Source organism: Phycodurus eques, chromosome 15 (assembly GCF_024500275.1).
Source record: "Phycodurus eques isolate BA_2022a chromosome 15, UOR_Pequ_1.1, whole genome shotgun sequence".
Lineage (NCBI taxonomy): Eukaryota > Metazoa > Chordata > Actinopteri > Syngnathiformes > Syngnathidae > Phycodurus > Phycodurus eques.
This window is the reverse complement of record NC_084539.1, coordinates 5,878,123-5,898,269: the sequence shown is the minus strand read 5'-3', so window position 1 is coordinate 5,898,269 and position 20,147 is coordinate 5,878,123. Positions and strand designations below refer to the sequence as shown.

At 39.7% G+C, this 20,147-nt stretch overlaps 1 protein-coding gene across 6 annotated transcripts in view; it reads left to right on the top strand.

The window, feature by feature from the left end:
* Window positions 1–5,972, top strand: part of LOC133413359 (transcription factor 4-like) — a 197,705-nt gene extending 191,733 nt beyond the window's left edge. For all 6 annotated transcript variants that reach the window (XM_061697629.1, XM_061697633.1, XM_061697631.1 and 3 more), the window contains one exon: window positions 1,057–5,972. Coding sequence is in view for 4 of the 6 variants with exons in the window: in XM_061697633.1 (XP_061553617.1) it covers window positions 1,057–1,105 (49 nt within the window). In the remaining 2 variants the exon portion in view is untranslated. The remainder of the gene's footprint in view (window positions 1–1,056) is intronic.
* Window positions 5,973–20,147: the final 14,175 nt, after the last annotated feature.

Below are 20,147 nucleotides of genomic sequence, written 5' to 3'. Positions count from 1 at the left end.
AGCATGCCCATACCATGATACTCCCTCCACCATGCTTCACAGTTGCGATAAGGTTTTCATGTTGGTGTGCAGTGCCATTTGTCCTCCACACATGGCGTTATTTGTTCCTCCCAAACAATTACATTTTGGTTTCATCTGACCGCAGAATATTTTGCCAGTAGTGCTGTGGAACATCCAAGTGCTCTTTAGCAAACTCCAAACGTGCATCATGTTTTTTTAGGACAGTAACATCTTCCACCTTGGTGTTCTCCCATGAACCCAGTCTTGTTTAATGTTTGACTAGATTTGTCAACATAGTTAGTGGCATGTACTAGTACTTTCTGTAAGTCTTCAGCTGACACTCCAGGGTTATTTTTTCCCTAACTTGGACTTTTGCGCTGTGCACTTGCAGCGACCTTTACAGGACTGCCACTTTTTGGAAGAGAAGCAGCAGTGTTGAACTTTCTCCATTTATTGACGAATCGATAAATGGAGAAAGATAGACTTTTAGAGATATTTTTGCAACCTTTTCCAACTTTATGGAACTTTATGTATAAAGTCTTGACCTTAACCCAATTGAGATGCTGTGGCGTGACCTCAAGAGATCTATTCACACCAAACATCCTAGGAATATTGCTGAACTGCAACAGTTTTGTAAAGAGAAATGATGCAAAATTCATCCTAATAGTTGTGCACGTCTGATCTGCAACTACAGAAAACGTTTGTTTGAGGTTTTTGCTGCCAAATGAAGGTCAAGCACTTATTAAATCCAAGAGTTCACTTTTTCCTTCCTGTCCTGTAAATGTTTACATGTTGTTTTTAATAAAAATGTGAAAACAATGGTCTGTGTGGTATTAGTTTAAGCAGACTCTGTTTATTCATTTTATTTATTCATTGATTTAGATGAAGACTACATTTGATGGCCAATTTATACCGAAATTTAAGAAGGGTTCACATATTTTTTCCTCCCAATGTAACATAGAGTATACATACATACCTGTAAATACACATCATCATCATCAGCTCCATTCTTGATTGGCAATGTATGTGTGGTTTTTTTTTTCTTTCTCTCTCCAGGTCCAAGGTGCCAGAGTTCATCAAAATGATGAGTGACCACTTCCTCTGACAGTGTTTCTACCCCACCCAAGTAATCAAACAAACCCATTGTTGCTTCAACTAGACCAATCAAGATTCTCCGGACCAATCAGATCGGCCTCAGTGTTTCCTCTCACATCTTCTAATCCCTCCTCTTCACCTTTGCCTGCTTCTTCTATCAAGAAAACAAACTGCAAAAGTCAGAGGTTGCTTTACAGCTCCAATTGAAGTGAAATTCTACTTTGTGGAGATGTTGGCCAATGCAACATGACTATTTTCAAGCAGCTGTTTGTGGGAGATTTTTGTCATGAAGTTACTGCAAAGGAAAAAAAAAAAAAAAAACCTACGGACTGACCAATCATTTTAGAAATTCTTCTACTTTTACAACTTTTACCATTCCCAGTTTTAAAGGACATTTGGCTTCTATATAAAATATAGGTAGCACTGTATAAATAGAAAGATATAGAAAACCAACAAAAAAACCAACTAGACACACGGAGTGAGCAGTATAGGGAATAGGGGAGGCTACCAAAACATATCAAGAGCAACAATGTGCAGCCTCAGCATGTCTCTGACTGAATGGCAAACTAATGCCACACTGTGGATGAAGCTGTGCCTCATGTCCTCTTGGATGCAAAACAGTCAATTAGATAAACAAGGAGAAACAACACAAAAAAATAAAACAAACACTCAAAGTTTCTTACAGGCCACAAGCATTCACAGATGAAGTAAGTGTGTGTTGCAAAACAAAGCATTCTTAGGATACTAAAATCTTTGAGATGGAAATGGTAAAAAAAAAAAAATACTTTTTAACCCTGAAAGACATCCAGTAAAAGCAGAACTCTACAAATTCCCCTTCTCAAACAGGTCAAAAGTAATATCTAGATGTTCACTCATGTTCAATGCAAATAACCATTTCAACGATATCATAACTATCCCTCCATTTTCTATACCACTTATCCTCCTTAGTGTCATGGGTGAGCTGGATCCTATCCCAGCTGACTTCAGGCAAGTACACCCTGGATTGGTCGCCAGCCAATTGCAGCATTTCTTAACCAGACTACAAAGTTAGCAAGACAAATTTAAAGGGGCTGGGTTATTTCAATCACTGAAAGTTGGGAAATAGCATAAAGAAAGGAGAACTCATACAGTAATGAAAAGAATACTAATAAATTTGTCAAGCAGGTTTGTTGTAATGCAAAAGCTGATTATCATGACGTCTACAAAAAGATCCCAATTTATACAGTATCTTTGCATCAAAGAAGGCCACAGGATAGAAAAACACAAGCTGGAATAGGGCTGAGCAATGAAGTGTATCTTATTACACGTTATGCACATTCCACAAATACGCCACTCGATGGATGCAACTATGAGTGCTGAGGAAGTCAGACCGGGTATAAAATGGACCAACTTCCATAGAGGTTTCAATGGACAAAGATAATATTAAATCACATAGAGACAATGGTGATGAAGCGAGGGAAGGCAAACGAACAATCATCAGTGTGGGAGTATCACATGGATGAATAAATTCCCACGCCTTGTTGATTGGTTCTCAATAGAACCACTAAGCTCATTAAAAGGTAAACCCACTCACATTTCCTGAATACCTACAATTAGTGGTGTTTTCTAGTTAAAGGTGAGTTAGTGTCACTGTTAAGTTGTCTTTATGTCTGGACCATCAGTCCACATGGTCTATGTTAACATGCAGTACAGATCTTTGGGTGCTACTCATGTTGAAGAGTGTCAACTCTGATAAAGCATTCCCATCAGAAAAGAACAATCCAATCCCAAATTTCATGCAGTCCAGAGTTGACTGAACATCTGGCGCTCTATTTTCGTAGACAGCACAACTGCTGCAGGGCACAAATACCGGCGGATGGTGATTTTTGTGCAAGCGCAAGGCTAATTGTACGTTTGCCAATTTGGCAGACCGGTCTGCGCCAAGGTGTGCGTTCTGGCGCAGTGAGGGTGTGTCTTTTTATGTATATACCGTACATAAAAACCTAAAGTAACAGACTAGAAAGCAAAAAAGATTAACTGATACCGCGCTACTTCTTGTCTCATCATCTGTTTCCAGTCCCCATTCGGGTTGTGGATTTCTTTTCAATTTTTGGACCATATTTGCTTTCAATTTTAATTAAGACCGTCAAACTGTTTGATGTAGAGGGGCCCGCTGTGCTTTTTAGCCTGCCACTTACACTGACAAGTCCTGCGATTTTTGTTTTTGTTTTTTTCCATGTAGAATCATGGACATTGTCTGAGCAGTGATTTCAAGTATCAGTACGAGATACTGTACTGTATTTTAACAGTAGAAGTCGTGGCCTGTGCCTGATGGTATCAGGTGGCATCGAATGTCAAACAGAGGTCAATCCTTTGGTAATAGACAAGACAAACTAGAATATAATTTTATTCACCACTAGTTTTAGATATTTGAAAGCCAATATGTTTTCCCAGTCTCAGTGCTGTCCTTTCTGCTGACCCAAGCCTTATGAGCCCTAAGATTGAGGTCTAGCTCCCCCTCAAGCCCTAACCCCCAGAGTGGTCCAACAGATGCAATTTGAACATTCACACTTCTACCAATGTGCCTTTTTAGAGTTCATATCATTGGAGTTGCCAGAGGAGGACCTTGTCTTTCATAGGATGCAAGCTTTGGGAAACCTGTTGTTGGTCATTAGGTTCTATGCAGTCAGGTTTTTGTACCAGACCTGGGAATTTAAAAATAAAAAAAGGTTGAAAAAAAAGAATTGAAAAAAAATATTTTTGGGATTAAAAAAAAACAAACAAAAATAAAGTGTATTTGATGTACTGTATGCTTATGTGTAACTAGAGCGTGTTCTGACAGACACTTTTGATTTAGCAAAACAAGCCCTCGTTCCAGTTCTCCCTGCCCCTTGGAAGACATCCGTTAACCTGAACCAAGCCCAGTTTTCATGGTGAACGCGTCTCTTCTTGTAATATAGCTGACCAACTTTTTATCAGTATTTGATGGGCTTTTCCTTGAGCCAATGTAGTCTTCAGTACAACGTGTGTGGTTGTATGTTGTAAAGCGCTTTTGTTTTCTTTTTTTTTATGAGGAAAATGATTTTCTTGTTAACTTTAATTTGTATGTTCTGGTTTACATGTCTATTACAGAAAATGTAAGAAAAATAGAAATAAAAACAAAAATGAAAAAAATCAACACAATTTGCTATCATTAGTGTTGTTCTCTGACAAGCGTCAATTTTGACACAGTTAAAATCCTACTCAATCAACAAGAAAGCACGTAAACTGGAAAATAATCTATTTGAATAGATCAATTTATATATAAATGTATAAAAATATATACAGTATATAAGGAGGGTGATATTTTCCATTCTTTTTTTTGTTTTATTTTAATTTAATTGATTTTTTTTATTTTTGTTGCAAAGGAGTGTTTGTTTGGGGAGGAATTATTTTTCCAAAGACTGAACTATCAGGCCCCCAGTGTTATAAATCATCAAATGACTCTGCTATGTCTTCTTATGTTGCCATGACAACCTCTGCCTCTAACTAATATGGCGCCCCGCACAGGACAAAATGGCACCGGAGGTCCGACACCTACACTCGCTGTTATTCATCATGGCAGTGACACACAGACATTGTAAATTGTATGCAACAAAACAGCAAACCGAACCCATATTTTGAAATTGTGTATGTAAAAGTTATATTTTTACATGTAGATATTGTTATTTGTGTTCTTAGAAATATGTTTTTGTTTTCTTCGAGGGTTATTTTAAAAAAAAGTGTGTTTAAAAAAAAAATTGTCATATTGAAATCATTGTAAGATCAGAAATTCCCATACTGTTTTTTTTTTTTTTTTTTTTAAATCATGCTGGAGATGGTAGGGATGTTCGGATAATGATGCTGATGAGATCAAAACAGATATACAGTATGGTATTTGTTCAAATCCCCATGCCTCATAATATGTCCATTGTAATTGTATTTTTTGCAGCTAAATGTGTAAATAGTCACATCAATTTCTGTGAGGTTTCAGTGGGGTGAGGACTTGCCTGTGAGATGTGATGATGAAGCTGTTTTTAATAAAATAGTATCTGTCTGGTTACAATAGCCAGTTGCCAACTCTCCATTGTCAGTGGTACACATTACTGTTGTAGTTGCAGACCAGTGGAAGTTTAAAACACATTATTGTCTGCATTTGCACTAAGAACAACTTCTGTCAGAGCCAGCCCATGCCATTTTCATTTGGTTGGGAAGAAAAATACATTCTTCTACTTCGTTGTATAAAATTTGATTGTCTTCACAACAGAACCTTGACTGTGTATTGAATAACACTGAATTTAATTTATTTGAATTGTTGAGAAAAAAAAAAAGCGACCTGATGTACCCAAAGAATTGCATTTATTTCTTCAAGATGTAAATGAAAGAACACGATTCAGAATCAAGTTTTCTAAAAACATTGGAGTTTTCTAATATAAATGAAGACATCGTCAGCAAACAATCATGTCAGCTATTTCCCCCCAAAAATATTTCAGATGGTGTGCAAGGCAGTTTCAGTTTGTTTTCAGTGTTTTCCATTACAATTGACTTTTGTGTCAAAAGGCCATGCTGCTTTGAAACGGACCTAGGTTGGACGCTAGGATTGAATCTGTCAGTGTAAAATAAATGTTTTTTGAGTAATGTTATTTTTGCAACATTGAATTTCATATTTTCTATTTGTTTTATGGTCATATCATTTCACATTATCGTCATTTTATGTTAGCCCTGCTGTTTCTATTAGCCAATGTGTTTTTATTTTTTTGTCCCTCCTTGTTGTACATACATATCTCATTTCTCTTTTTCAGTGACTGTGCCAAGAGCTTTGTAATCTGTTACGCTGTACCAGTTTTACTGCAATAATGAGTTTAATTCAAAAATCTCAACTATTGTCCTTTGTTGTCACAAAAATTTTGAAGCAGTTAATACAATGAATTATGACACAGTAACATTTAACTGAGCAAATGCATATACTATACAGGGATATGCGAATCACTTGGATCACACTTTTTAAAAAGGCAGTTTTAAATATGGTACACGCAATTACCGTATTTTCACGAACATAAGGCGCACCGCATTAAAAGGCGCAGTCTCAGTTACGGGGTCTATTTCTGTATTTAACACATACATAAGGCGCACCGCACCGTATTATTGGGCGCAGGCATGGTAAAACATACGCTAGCTTAAAACATACGGTAGCATGCATGCACGCTAAAACAATGTTTTTAAAAAGAGCAAAACTGAGTTCGGTTGTACTTTATTGAAGTATTTAACAATGTACTCACGTTATTTTTTGATCAATCCTCATCCATAAATCCATCAAAGTCCTCATCTTCTGTATCCGAAATGAACAGCTGGGCAAGTTCTCCATCAAACATGCCGGGTTCCCTCTCGTACTCGTCGGAGTCAGTCTCGTTGCCGGGGGGCTGTTCAGCAATGATGCCGGCTTTCGCGAAAGCTCGGACAACAGTCAAAGCAGATAGCTTAGCCGAGGCATCCACAATCCACTCACATATGATGGCGTAACTCGCCCGGCGCTTCGTCTTCTTGACTTGGTGAAGCTCGTTTTCCTGCTTCCTCCACCTGCGAACTATGGATTCGTTGATCTTGAATTCTCTTGCGGCTGCTCGATTCCCATGTTCCTCCGCGTAACTGATAGCTTGCAGTTTAAACTGTGCTTCGTAAGCGTGTCTCTTCGTAGGTGCCATTTTCGGGGGTCCTTAGCCAAACCGATGTCGTTTTGCACAATGCACATACCGGCGGTGTATACCTACTGGGGGCGTGGCTTTAGCGTCCTCTTTCACTCGCACCTTCTCCCTTTAACGGCCGCATGCTGTCCTCAGTCACGTCCGACTTTCCTCTATATAAGTAAATGCTCCCAGTCAATCAAGCGGAGCGCTAATCAAAGTCACACATTTACACATTTTGGAACTCGGCGCACACATAAGGCGTGCCGCATTATAAGGCGGCCCGTCCATTTTGGAGAAAATTAAAGACTTTTAAGTGCGCCTTATGGCCGCGAAAATACAGTACATTTTTGATAGGTGTATTTTTTCTATGAAAAAATCCCTCCATTCATCGATTTTCTTTAGCGCTTATCCTCACTAGGGTCGCGGGCGTGCTGGAGCCAATCCCAGCTATTTTCGGGCGGGAGGCGGGGTACACCCTGAACCGGTCGCAAGCCAATCGCAGGGCACATACAAACAAACAACCATTCGCACTCACATTCACACCTACGAGCAATTTAGAGTCTCCAATCAAACTACCACGCATGTTTTTGGGATGTGGGAGGAAACCGAAGTGCCCGGAGAAAACCCACACAGGCACGGGGAGAACGTAAACTCCACACAGGCAGGGCCGGGGATTGAACCCCTGTCCCCAGAACTGTTAGGCAGATGTGCTAACCAGTCGCCCACCGTGCCGGCTCTATGAAAAAATAATTTAGATAATCTAAAAACGACATGCAATGCAATAATTCTTGGGGATTTTTATTTATTTGTTTACTTATTTATTTACTTTGCTTTATGCCTGTAACTGAAGATAGAAACTCTAGAACAAAAAAAACAAATCAACAAATCTTGAGTTTTATCAAACTTTTGTACTCTAAACTTACCTTAGAGTAACTTGGGAACTCTGAAACCTAAGTTAACTAAACGTAAGAGACAGGAGAATTTAGTGAATTTGAGAATACTCTGATTACCTTAGGGTTCCACTGCTGAGCTCTTAATAGGAATCCAGCAACTTCACAACACAAGTCCTGCTGTATTAAATACTGTGTAGTAGAATTAAATGGTAAATGGACTGCACTTATATAGCCCTTTATCTACACTATCACAGTACCCGAAGGAATTTACAAAGCCTCACATTCACCCATTCACACACACAAACATACACCAATGGGGGGCTGCTGCCCTCCAAGGCGCTGCCAGGACCACTAGGGGCAAATTACGGTTCAGTGTCTTGCCCAAGGACATTTCAACATGTGGACAATTGGAGCCAGGATTCGAACCAGAGACCCTTCGGTCACTGGAAGACCCGCTCTACCAACTGAGCTATTCTGACTGCCACTGCAGTCATTTTATATTTCGATAAAATATGGATTATTTTGGATTACGCTATAGTAATGCCAAAACATATCAGATTGATCGTTGTGCATAAAGTGCTTTCATTAATATGCCACAACGAGCAAGATTAAATAATGTAACAATTTATGGGTTATATTCTGTAAAAAAAAAAAAAATATATTGTCTCGCATCGTTTGCCAATTGCTCAACAATACAATTGCTGTAAAACATATCAGGCTGATTGAAAATGAAACAAAAGTGGAATGTTAGGCAATGGCAAGAAGATATTAATTATTTTAGTATGTATAAAAAGGGACAGCCAATAGCGAGTTTCCATGCTGAGAAGATGGCAACCGTAGGAAGAACGAACAAACCAAGATTGTTTTGAATAGGTGCAATACTTAACGGAAAATCTTATTATTGGTTTGTAATGAGCGAAGGGCAACAACAACTTTGATTTTTATTGAAAAACAACAATAGGGCTATGGTATTAATAGCATGCTAGCTTGCTGTGTTTAGCTAATTGAAGAAAGTTAGTGAAGCAAAATGAGCTTCAGGCTTGCACTAAGGACTATATTTTTTGTTTGGGAGTAAGGTATAAAACAGAAGGAATGTAAAATATAAGAAAGCTATATGTTGCAGGCATATTTGTACTGTATATTTAATAATAATAATGTTGCTGACTACTTCTACTTTAATATTGGCAGTCGCCATGACAATGTCCTTCTAGTGATGTCACTTCTACAGGGTAAAACAGACCGCTGTTCTGTTTTCAATCTTAGCTAAGCATATAACTTCATTTGGTGTGCTGTGCATAACTGTGCATAACTAAACAGGAACGAGTTCAGTCATTGCAAAAATAGAAGACCAATTTTGAGTACAATGGGACTGTGCAACATGGCCATTTATATTAAGTGTAACTAGAGGACTGAAGATCGAGAGAACACTGACATTACCAGTACATTAATTTATTAACTCACCATTGTGATTTGTCTCAAGGGTTTATAAAATCTTACAAATGTGTATGGGACCCCAAGTTGAAACTCCAGAACCTTTGTAATATGAGGACAATTATAAAATCTGCTTTTGGCAGCAAACAGCTGTTGTATGTGACATCATGTCATCATGTTTCCAAGGCAGTACATGTTCAACCAACGACATCTGTTCTGAAATTGGAATAAGAATCCAGAAATTGACAGAAAGGTGGAGCTCTGACCTTCTATTCCTTTTCCTTTTACGTAGCTTCTGCTGCTCGTCTCTTTTTCCGCCACAATACGGAACATTTGAAAACCACCTCATAACGCCACTTAACAGATAGGGAATTTACTGTGTGATTAAGGGAAACGACAACAGTACAACATTTTTTGTTTGATATCCCTATCTTTCTACATTGACTGTTGTTTTCTGTTGGACAAATGCAACCTGAGCCAAGTAGTAATACCAATACTAGGTATCACCTTAGTGAGACAAAAAAAAGAAAAAAAAAAAAAACTTTGAAATTATTAACAAGATTAATCAAAGTTCAGTTGTTTTTTTACAGTAATGTTTAAAGAGGTATCAACAAAAAACAAAATCAATTTTAAGGAATTTCATATTGCAACACTAATCTGTCATGAATTGTTTTAGATTAATGCTTTTAAATTTAAATAAGAGCAGCACATTGGTGACTGCTTAGCACATCCGCCTCACAGTTCTGAGGACTGGGGTTCAAATTCCGGCCCCGACTGTGTGGAGTTTGCATGTTCTCCCCGTGCCTGTGTTGGTTTTCTCCAGGTACTCCGGTTTCCTTCCACATCCCAAAAACATGCAGGGTAGCTTAATTGAAGACTCTAAATTGCCTGTAGGTGTGAATGTGAGTGCGAATTGTTGTGTATAATGGTTGTTTCTTTAATGTGCCCTGCGATTGGCTGGCGACGAGTTCAAAGTGTGCCCCGCCTCTCACCCAAAGGTGGCTGGGATGGGCTCCAGCATGCCTAGTGTGGATAAGTGGAACAGAAGATTAATGAATGAATGAATTTAAATAACAAGTTGGTCACTCCATAGTCTTCCGTTTGTATGTTTTATTTTATTTTATTTAAAAAAAAATTGTTTTTTACATGCCTGGCTTGTCCACTTTCAAGGTACACGAATTCTCCTGTAATGACTTCTGACACATCCTCCGTGCGTAACCAGCTCATGTGTGTGCAACCGCCAATTAGGCATGTAACTCATTGAAGTCTGAGGATGGCTGTAACTTCTGGAGTGTGGAGGTTTCCTGAGATATGTGAATGCCATGGAAATCCATTTGGAAAATACAGTCTATCACACTTTAAGTTTGAAATTAACTTATGTAACGGATAAAGAATTGAATTGTTGCCAATTAGACGTCCGCACCACTGACGTGCCCCATGCATGTGTACTGATTCTGTATGAAATAAAGCCAATAAAAATAATCTAATCGCAATACTGTGCTCATGACCTAACACGTTTGGAGGTCCATCATAGAAAAGCAGGTGACCCAATCGATATCACTGGTGGCCTGCAACCATCTTGTGACCACAGACCACAAGCGAGTCACGTAAACATATTTCACAACCAACATAGATCAAATCAAATCAAATGCTTCAAAATCTAACTCCCCATCGTGTTATTAAGATGGCTGTGCTTTTAAACAAACTCTAAGCCACCATAAGCATGTTTCAATGCTCCTTGCAGGTGAAACAAAAAAGCCCACTGGAGCTGAAATGTTTTCGCCAATTGATAGAATGCCCCATAATATATTTTTTATCATTTTATGTAAATCTCATAACAAAGGAGTTTGCAAAAATATGTTGTTAAAAATTGGTCCACTTTGTTAAAACTTTAGGTAATAATTTGCATATTTATCTGTCCCTGTTGAGTTGTCCTCAGCTTGATTCAACATCAACTCTGATTTTGTGCCACTGACAGAAACTCCTTTGTCATCCATGGGAACTCTTTTCAAACATCTTCGAGGCATTTGTGCTGCAAGCAATACGAAATTGAATGGACAAAACCCGTTTATACAGGGTGATTGAAAAGTAACTCCCTATTTTAAAATATGTTATTTATAGGTTGTAATATTTTTCTCAATTTGTTTGTGTATATTTCATGATGTATGGGAATTAAATAAATAAATTAAAACGACTATGGAAGAACTTGAAGGGTAAATACGAGATGTCTTCCATCCCACAAGAGTTCCTTAATCCCACAAGAGTTCCTCAGTTAATGCGGTTGCCAGGCGGCTTGAGAAACCGGTGGCTAATGCTGGCGCCCATATCGAATTTTAAATAAAACTCCATGCAATACACTTTCTTCTCATGTTAATTTCTTGGAAGAATTATAGTTCAGAAATAAATGATAAATACTTAAAAATAAGGAGTTACTTTTAAATCACCCTGTATATGTGGAACTTCATCTGCAAGCACTACCTCGTGGGATGGCATGGCTAACGTGGAAGACACACGTCCATTAAATAATATAATATTATATATACTATATTTTCAGAGGTGTAAGTGGGCATAAATACAGATGTCCACATACATTTTGGTGATAACTGATTGCAGTTTTGGGACACTAAGCGACGTAAAGCTTTTGACACAGAGACCCTCATCAGTTGTCCTATGTTATGACAGCCAGCAGTGTCCATCAAAGTCCACGTCTGTGACTCAATTCCATCATACACCCTACAAAAATATCTTTATTATCCACAAGAACTATTTTCAAACATCTTAGAGGCATTTGTGACGCAATCAATACAAAATCTAGCTGATGAAACCTTTTTATACATGCGGAAATGAATCTGCAAGAATAACCTCATATCAAGGAGGCATTTCAACAATAATTTTTTTTAAACAAGTCTTTCAACATATTTCACTGTCACTATTTTAAGTCGTTATTGTATAAAAAAAAACATATTGACTTTCAATATAGGCAAAAATTACACCGCAGAATACATAGTAGTTCAATGCGGAAATGTCATCGGCTCCTGGTCGTTACGTGATGGGCTGTGACAGGCTGTGACGTGTCCAAATGTGGGCAGGCCAAATTTTGGCTAAAAATCAAATATTTAATCAGAAAGCAAGTCTAAAATTATGACTGAGTCTATTTTGGGGGTAATTGTTTTCTGCAGGCATCATTTATAAGTCCAGAACTATGGAATAAGTGCCAATAATTAGAAGATGAAATAGGCCATTTAAAAGGTGAACAAGTGGTAGGGGGATTTATTTAAAGTCATGTAAACCACTTTGGGTTCAAATCCAGTCTCGCCTGTGTGGAATTTGAGTGTTCTCCCCGTCCCTGCGTGGGCTTTCTCCGGGTACTCCAGTTTCTTCCCACACCTCAAAAACATGCTTGGTCGGTTAATTGAAAACTGTAATTTGCCTGTAAGTGTGAATGTGAATGCGAATGGTTGTTTGTTTATGTATGCCCTGCGATAGGCTGGCGACCAGTCCAGGGTGTACACCGCCTTTCGCCCAGAGTCAGCTGGCATAAGCTCCACCACACCCGTGACCCTAGTGGGGATAAGCGGTACGGAAAATGGAATGTTATGAAAAGTGATACACAAATAGTTTGATTGATTGATTGATAATACTTGGCAACACTGATGAGTTTTGTTGCTGCTGTCAGCCAAAATATGATGTATCTTCTCACTATAGTCCTGAAATATAACAGCACCAGGGCATAAAATTGCTAAATAAAATAAAGTAAGGGTTTTACTTGTAAGTGGGCAGCTGTAAATGCAAGTTGAACTTTTTTGTTGTTGTTTTTATTTTAATTACACGACATTACATTACAGCCGTGGCCCAATAGTTAAAATCATCGCCTGCCAGCATGGGGGACGGAAGTTCAAGACCCTGACCGGATCAGCCGCCAACATCCCCCGGACACAAGGCTGTGGTGTCCTTGAGCAAGACACTGATACCCCAAACTGCTACCCAGGCACTACAGCTGGCCTCTGCTCCAGTGTGTCTATCCCAGCTATCATTGGGCAGGAGACGGGGTACACCCTGAACTGGTTGCCAGCCAATCGCAGGGCACACATAAACAAACAACCATTTGCATTCACATTCACACCTACAGGCAATTTAGAGACTTCAATTAACCTACCATGCATGTTTTTGGGATGTGGGAGGAAACCGGAGTGCCCAGAGAAAACCAACGCAGGCACGGGTAGAACATGCAAATTCCACACAGGCGGGGCCAGGGATTGAACCCCGGTCCTCAGAACTGTGAGGCAGACGCTCTAACCAGTCGCCCACCGTGCCGCCTTTGTCAAGCGTAATTCCTGAAAATGTTGATTCATCTGAGACACCTGACTAAATAAATGATCTGAAAGTGGTAATCCCATTGAGTCATCACGTTCAAGATCAAAACAACTGCCAAGAATCAACTGATTTGTCACAGAGGTCATGAAGGCATCAGCGGAAGAAACCGACAAAGCACTTTTTTCAACATTACACAAAAGCAAGCTGTTTGTCTGCATATCTGTTGAAGTGAATCAGCCAGCTATCTCATGTAGCGATATTGCAGCAGAGGGAGTTATCCGTGTGAGTAAAGGTTGTCTTTGTAGGACGCTCCCATTTTCAGAAATTCACTCCAGTCACACCCTGAACCACAGGTGACACAGAGCCATATCTGTAGCTGTATAATGCTTCCTTCCAATGGAAGGAAGCATTATAATACAATAGGGATTATTCTACTCAGCATTCAAGTAAAAAAAAAAAAAAAAAATGCCATCAAATTCCACTCTACAGTCAATGTGTTTATGATAAACCGTGACTATATTCAAACCTACCACATCTTTCTTCTCCTCTAAAGTTAAAGGATGATCACAATCGGTTCTGGGACATTGGTCTCTTTTTTATTTATTCGGCACTGGAAATAATTGTAATAGAAATAATCCATTTCATGGTCAAAATGTTGGGAATATAAAACTTTGTATAAAGATAATGTTATAAGGCTAATATTACGATGTAAAGAAAGAGGTAAAGTAGTCTGAACTCTAATGACAAGAGTGTAATGCAAGAGTGCTTTGTGTGGAATATACTGTATTCCCCGCCCACCCACACATTTTTTACATTCTTACTTGTTACATACAGTTACACCCATAAGTATTTGGACAGAGACAGTGATTTGGATTTTTGGAGTTTCTCTACATGCAACACCCCAATCAATTTGAAACAGAAAACTGTCAAGAGAAGTTGAAGTGTAGATTTTAATTTATCCAAAGTGCCTCGATTTTTAGGTCCTCAAAGTATAGCACCGTAGTTATTAGTCCTTCAATGGTTGCCTGGAATCTAGAGTCCATGGTGTATGTACATCCCTAAATTCTGTGTTTACTACAGAGATGCCACCAGGCCTACACTGCAACCACCGGCAGTTGCTGCTTGTTTGTGCCTCTTGCTGCCTTCACGTTTGTCTTCAGTAAAGGAAATGTATGTTCCATTAGGTTAAGATCAGACCACTAAGTTGGTCGACTTCAAAAAGTCTTCACTGTGTTTTTACTGCATATATTTTGTCTCATTATCCATCTGCACTATGAGCTGTTATATCGGTTTTGTAGCATGTGGTTGAACGTGACACACATGAATGTGTCACACCTTCAGTAAACATCAGTGAGCATGTTCTATAAGCAGCATTGTATGTCCATGCCATTGTGCAGGCCTCACTCACAGCTTGGGTTATCTATCCAACCAGTCAAACATTCCCAACCAAACGTCCCCCCCCAAAAAAACACTTTTTATGCAGTATGTTTGGTTTACTGAATTTTGTGATACTGTGGACACATTACAGACATTGTCTCAAATTACTGTCTTGGACCAACACCATATCCTATAGCTACAATATTCGTAAATATAAGTGAATGAAGTAAGTGATAACAAATTATGCATTCACTATAAAGTAGTTTCTTTGAAGCTATGTCACGTGAAATGTACTTCAAGACATTGCTTTAACTTGCAAAGAAGCAAGAAGGAATGAATTGTTAGCAGCGCAAGGTATCTGCTGTGTTAATAGGTGGTGTAATTAAACCGCGCCCACACCAGGAAGTGAATTTATTGAAATAATCTGAACTGCACACACAACCCAAAATCACAGAGTGGCGCTGTTTTGGAGAATATCACTGGCCGCTGTCTAACAAAAACTTTTGGGCACAACATCCGTATCATTGCCCCCACCATGTTTGACTCTCAATGTTGTATTCTTTGGATCATTCTTTTCCTTTCCTCCTCCCTACTTTTTTCTTCCCATATTTTGATCAAGGTTATCTTGGTTTTATTTGTCCAAAGTATCTGCTCCAGAGAATGGGTGGTTTTTGTCTTTCTTTTTTTATGTGATGATTTTGGCAAACTGTGGTGTTTTTGAGTCAGTTGCCATTTGTGTAGACCTTGTCGTAAAAGCCCACTTATTTAAATTCACTGTGAATGTGAATGTGTTTATGTTTGTACTGTACCTACCTTATCAAGAGTTTTCTTGACTAAGTTATTATGCTTTTGGTTCACAAAGGAAAGGATTATGTGATAATACGAGTTAACATTAGTTGTCGTCCATGAAAAGGAACTGATGATGTTCAAGCGCAAATAAATATAATAGTCTTCAATGGAAAAGTTGGCCGTTTTATCTCAAGCTAATCAGTCTTGATTTTCATTTTCTGAAGATGAAAGTGAAGACATCAAGAACAAAAAACAAGCAACATGTTTTGGTGGCTGCAGTGAAAAACTGGCAAAGCATCTCTAGGAAGGAAACGGGAGAACTTGGGGGGGGGGGGTTGAATAGAAATGTGATACAATAAATTAATATTGTACAAGTACTGCATGGAATTCTTATTTGAAATTATTCCTCATATGTTTCACGTGTGATTACACACATATGCTGCAGTGGTCAGTACGTGTCTGAACATACCACAAAGTGGACGTTCCAAGAAGACGACACCCAAGGTGACCGCACCGTTTCGTCACCCTGTCAGTACTTAGGTACCGTAGGCTGTCTTCTTCAGATTTGCAGTTACAGTTTGCATGATGGCGTCACAGTGGTCGGCTGGTTAGAACATATGCCTCACAGTTGTGAGGTCCTGGATTAAAATCCGGCCTCTTTGTTTGGAGTTTGCATGTGCCCCCCGTCCCTGTGTGGGTTTTCTCTGACTACGGTTCAGAAGATTAATGGATGTGTTTGCAGAATGATATAACAGCTCTCTGACCAGACAGACAGACCAGTGTCTGGTCTCATAGGTATCTGGGAGTCCTTATATGACTGCCCTTCACTGTCACGTGTGCTAGAACCTGAACATGTGGAGGAACGTTACGTTCAGCAATGAGTCCAGATTCTGCCTACGGCAGTTGGATCATAGGGTCAAACTGTGGAGAAGATGCAAAGAACAATATGGTGATTGCTGCAGAGATAGAGTAACATCTTTTGGTGACTGCAGTGTAATGGTGTGGGGCAACATCTCCCTCACTGGAAAAACAAGGCTGGTCATCATTGGAATTAAGCAAGCTCAATGCATAGAGCGATCCAGAAATCAGGGAACAGTAGCAGGTGGCGATATCCAGATATTCTGTAACCAGCGGCAATCCCATAGCGCCACAGTCTGGGACCAAATTCCATGGACCAAGATGAAAACTCTTGCACCTACAGACAGGGTTTATCAGAGACTACCTCCACAATTTGGGAATTGAGACGATGCAATGATCTGCTAGCAGTGTTGACCTTAAACCCATTGAACACTTGTGGGATCATCATGGATGTGATCATGTTGGCTGACTTGCGACGAATGCTGGTTGAAGAATGGGATGCTATACCACAGCAGTGTGTGACTAGTTACTGACAAGTTAGTGACTGTCATCATGAGTAGGTGCCAGGCTGTGGTGGCTGTGTATGGTTCCTCGACATGCTACTGCAGCTCCTGATTGTTAAATGAATACATTGCATTCATCGAATTGCCAATATGTCTAATTTCTTCAAACTTCAATCATCTAATCGATCAAACACCAAAAAAGAGTCAATGGCAACAGGCGGATAAGATGTTTGGCATTTGCAGAGAAGATTTTGATTATTTTCCATGGGTGAAACCCTTATCCTCAGTTCTCCTGCTCAATACCACAAACGCATGTTCCTTCTGGCTTTTGAACATTATAAGATTTATAGCCACGAAGCATTGTTACATTTAACAAAGTAATCTACCAAACCCAAATTTCCTTACTTGTTGTGCTGTTTTACATTTGCCTCAGTTTGGGGAGTTTGGCAGAGGGCCATCCGATACATCCATTTTCTGAGCCGCTTCTCCTCACTAGGGTCGCGGGCGTGCTGGAGCCTATCCCAGCTATCATCGGGCAGGAGGCGGGGTACACCCTGAAATGGTTGCCAGCCAATCGCAGGGCACATACAAACAAACAACCATTCACACTCACATTCACACCTACGGGCAATTTAGAGACTTCAATTAACCTACCATGCATGTTTTTGGGATGTGGGAGGAAACCGGAGTGCCCGGAGAAAACCCACGCAGGCACGGGGAGAACATGCAAACTCCACACAGGGGGGGCCGGGAATTGAACCCCGGTCCTCAGAACTGTGAGGCTGACGCTCTAACCAGTCGCCCACCGTGCCGCCCATCCGATACAGAGAGATCCAATTATACAACCCAAACATCTGTGGGATGAGTATGAGGAAGGTCATATAATTTTCATCGCTATAATGGGAAAATTGTCATGTATATAATGTACTCATAAAATTTACATTATTGTTTACAGTTACAATGCCTTGTCACTGCCTTTGTACACTTGACACGTCACTTGAACAGCTTGTAAACATACCTTTATCTATATTGGCTCTGAAATAGCTACAAACAATTACTACCATGGAGTGTATTGGTATATTGTACTTTGAGGAACTGCAATGGATGCTTATTGTTGCCATCTTTCAAAGATCAAATTTGAGACCAAGATGTAGTAAATTCAACCTGACAACAGTTCCAATTCAGAAGCCGCAATGCAGAATTTATAATCATATTTATTTCCTCAGAGTCATATGCAACCTTTTGCATCTGTGTTTTTTACAAACAGAGCCATAGTATCAACCTGTTGAATGGGTGTGTTTCCCAGCTTGTGCACAGAAGTATGTGAGGCGTGGTTACCAGTTTTGAGCAACACGAAGCAATTCTGTCTTCAAGCCAACATCATAACTGCTGTTTAATCAACACTTGTCTGCAGGAGACTCCACACCTTACCTGTAAACTGCCTTTACAAGACTTGTTTCTTTGCTAACCTTCATAACTTGAACCACCACTACAATTGTGATACCAACTGCTTATAGTCTGTATTGAACACACTCAACTAGGTACAGTATGTCCTGTATATGTTCAAGTGCACTCGACTCTCAACCGGTGAGGACGGTGGCACGTGGGTTTGAGCCCAGGGGTGGCTGGACCACAAGGGATATAAATTTTATATAAATAGCTATATAGATCAATAGCAGTTTTGTGAAGTAATGAAGTACAAATTACAAATGACAGTACTTAAGTCGATTTTTCAGTTAGCTGTAATTTACTTAAGTATTTATTTTGGTGATATTGTTTTATATTTACTCCCTACATTTGAAAACTGATAGCTGTACTTTCGACTCTTCTGAAAAGACAATGTAAAAAATATGTAAAAGAGAGTGATAAAGTCAAAATGCTGGTGAGAGCTTGATTGATTGAGATCTTGGGGTCTTATAAGGTGGGGGGGGACAGGACAGGGACAGCAGCAGCATGGAGGAATGTGAACAAGGGAGCATTAACAACGACGGCAGCAGATTCGTTGGAGGAAGGTATTCCCTTTCCACGGCGGTGTTGAATGAATTGTTTAATGTTGTTGGCTTCAAGAATTAGTTGTGGGACTGCATTGTCTAGTGCCAGCCTAAAAACAACAAGCTTCAGGTGTTCAAAAATTCCCTTTCTAATCTGAAAATAGGCGGCACGGTGGACGACTGGTTAGAGCGTCAGCCTCACAGTTCTGAGGACCCGGGTTCAATCCCCGGCCCCGCCTGTGTGGAGTTTGGATGTTCTCCCCGTGCCTGCGTGGGTTTTCTCCGGGCACTCCGGTTTCCTCCCACATCCCAAAAACATGCAATAATTGGAGACTCTAAATTGCCCGTTGGCATGACTGTGAGTGCGAATGGTTGTCTGTTTGTATGTGCCCTGCGATTGGCTGGCAACCAGTTCAGGGTGTACCCCGCCTCCTGCCTGATGACAGCTGGGATAGGCTCCAGCTCGCCTGTGACCCTAGTGAGGATAAGCGGCTCAGACAATGGATGGATGGATGGGTGGATCTGAAAATACACATGCCAGTAAGGTGTATTTTTCCCCCTCAGTTGTTATTATTAGCTAATTTAGCATTTTTGTTATATTATTTTATTTTTATGTATTTATTTATTTATGTATTTTTTTTTTTTTATTTATCTATTTTGCTCATGCTGGACGTGTTGTCAGTTCAGTCCTGATGAACATGTCAGAATTTAGTTTCCAGCAAAGCTTTAGTGATTTTTTGTTTTGTTTTCTCAGTATGTGCACTAAAAGAGGCAAGCTTTTTTTGTGTGCAGTTCTTATTTTTTTTCTGGTGTGCCAAGTTATCAAAATGGGTCTTGTAGTAACAATTCATTTTTACCTTTATACTCATTGCACTCTGTACTCTTTGACTCAAGTGAAGGAGCTCCATCAGTTCTTCTAATTTCACTAGAGTATTAGTATTCTGGACTTCTACTGAAGTAGATGTGTGAGTACTTTTGCCACCTCAGATAGATAGATAGATAGATAGATAGATAGATAGATAGATAGATAGATAGATAGATAGATAGATAGATAGATAGATAGATAGACAGTCACAGATGATTTAACGCTAGCACCGAAGCCGACTCATTCCAACACACTTGACCTCCATTCTTCCCGCCCCTGAGGTTGAGCAACCCTTAGTGCGCATGCCTCCGTGACGTCACGCCCCTTCGCGGACGCAGATCTCGGCGGAA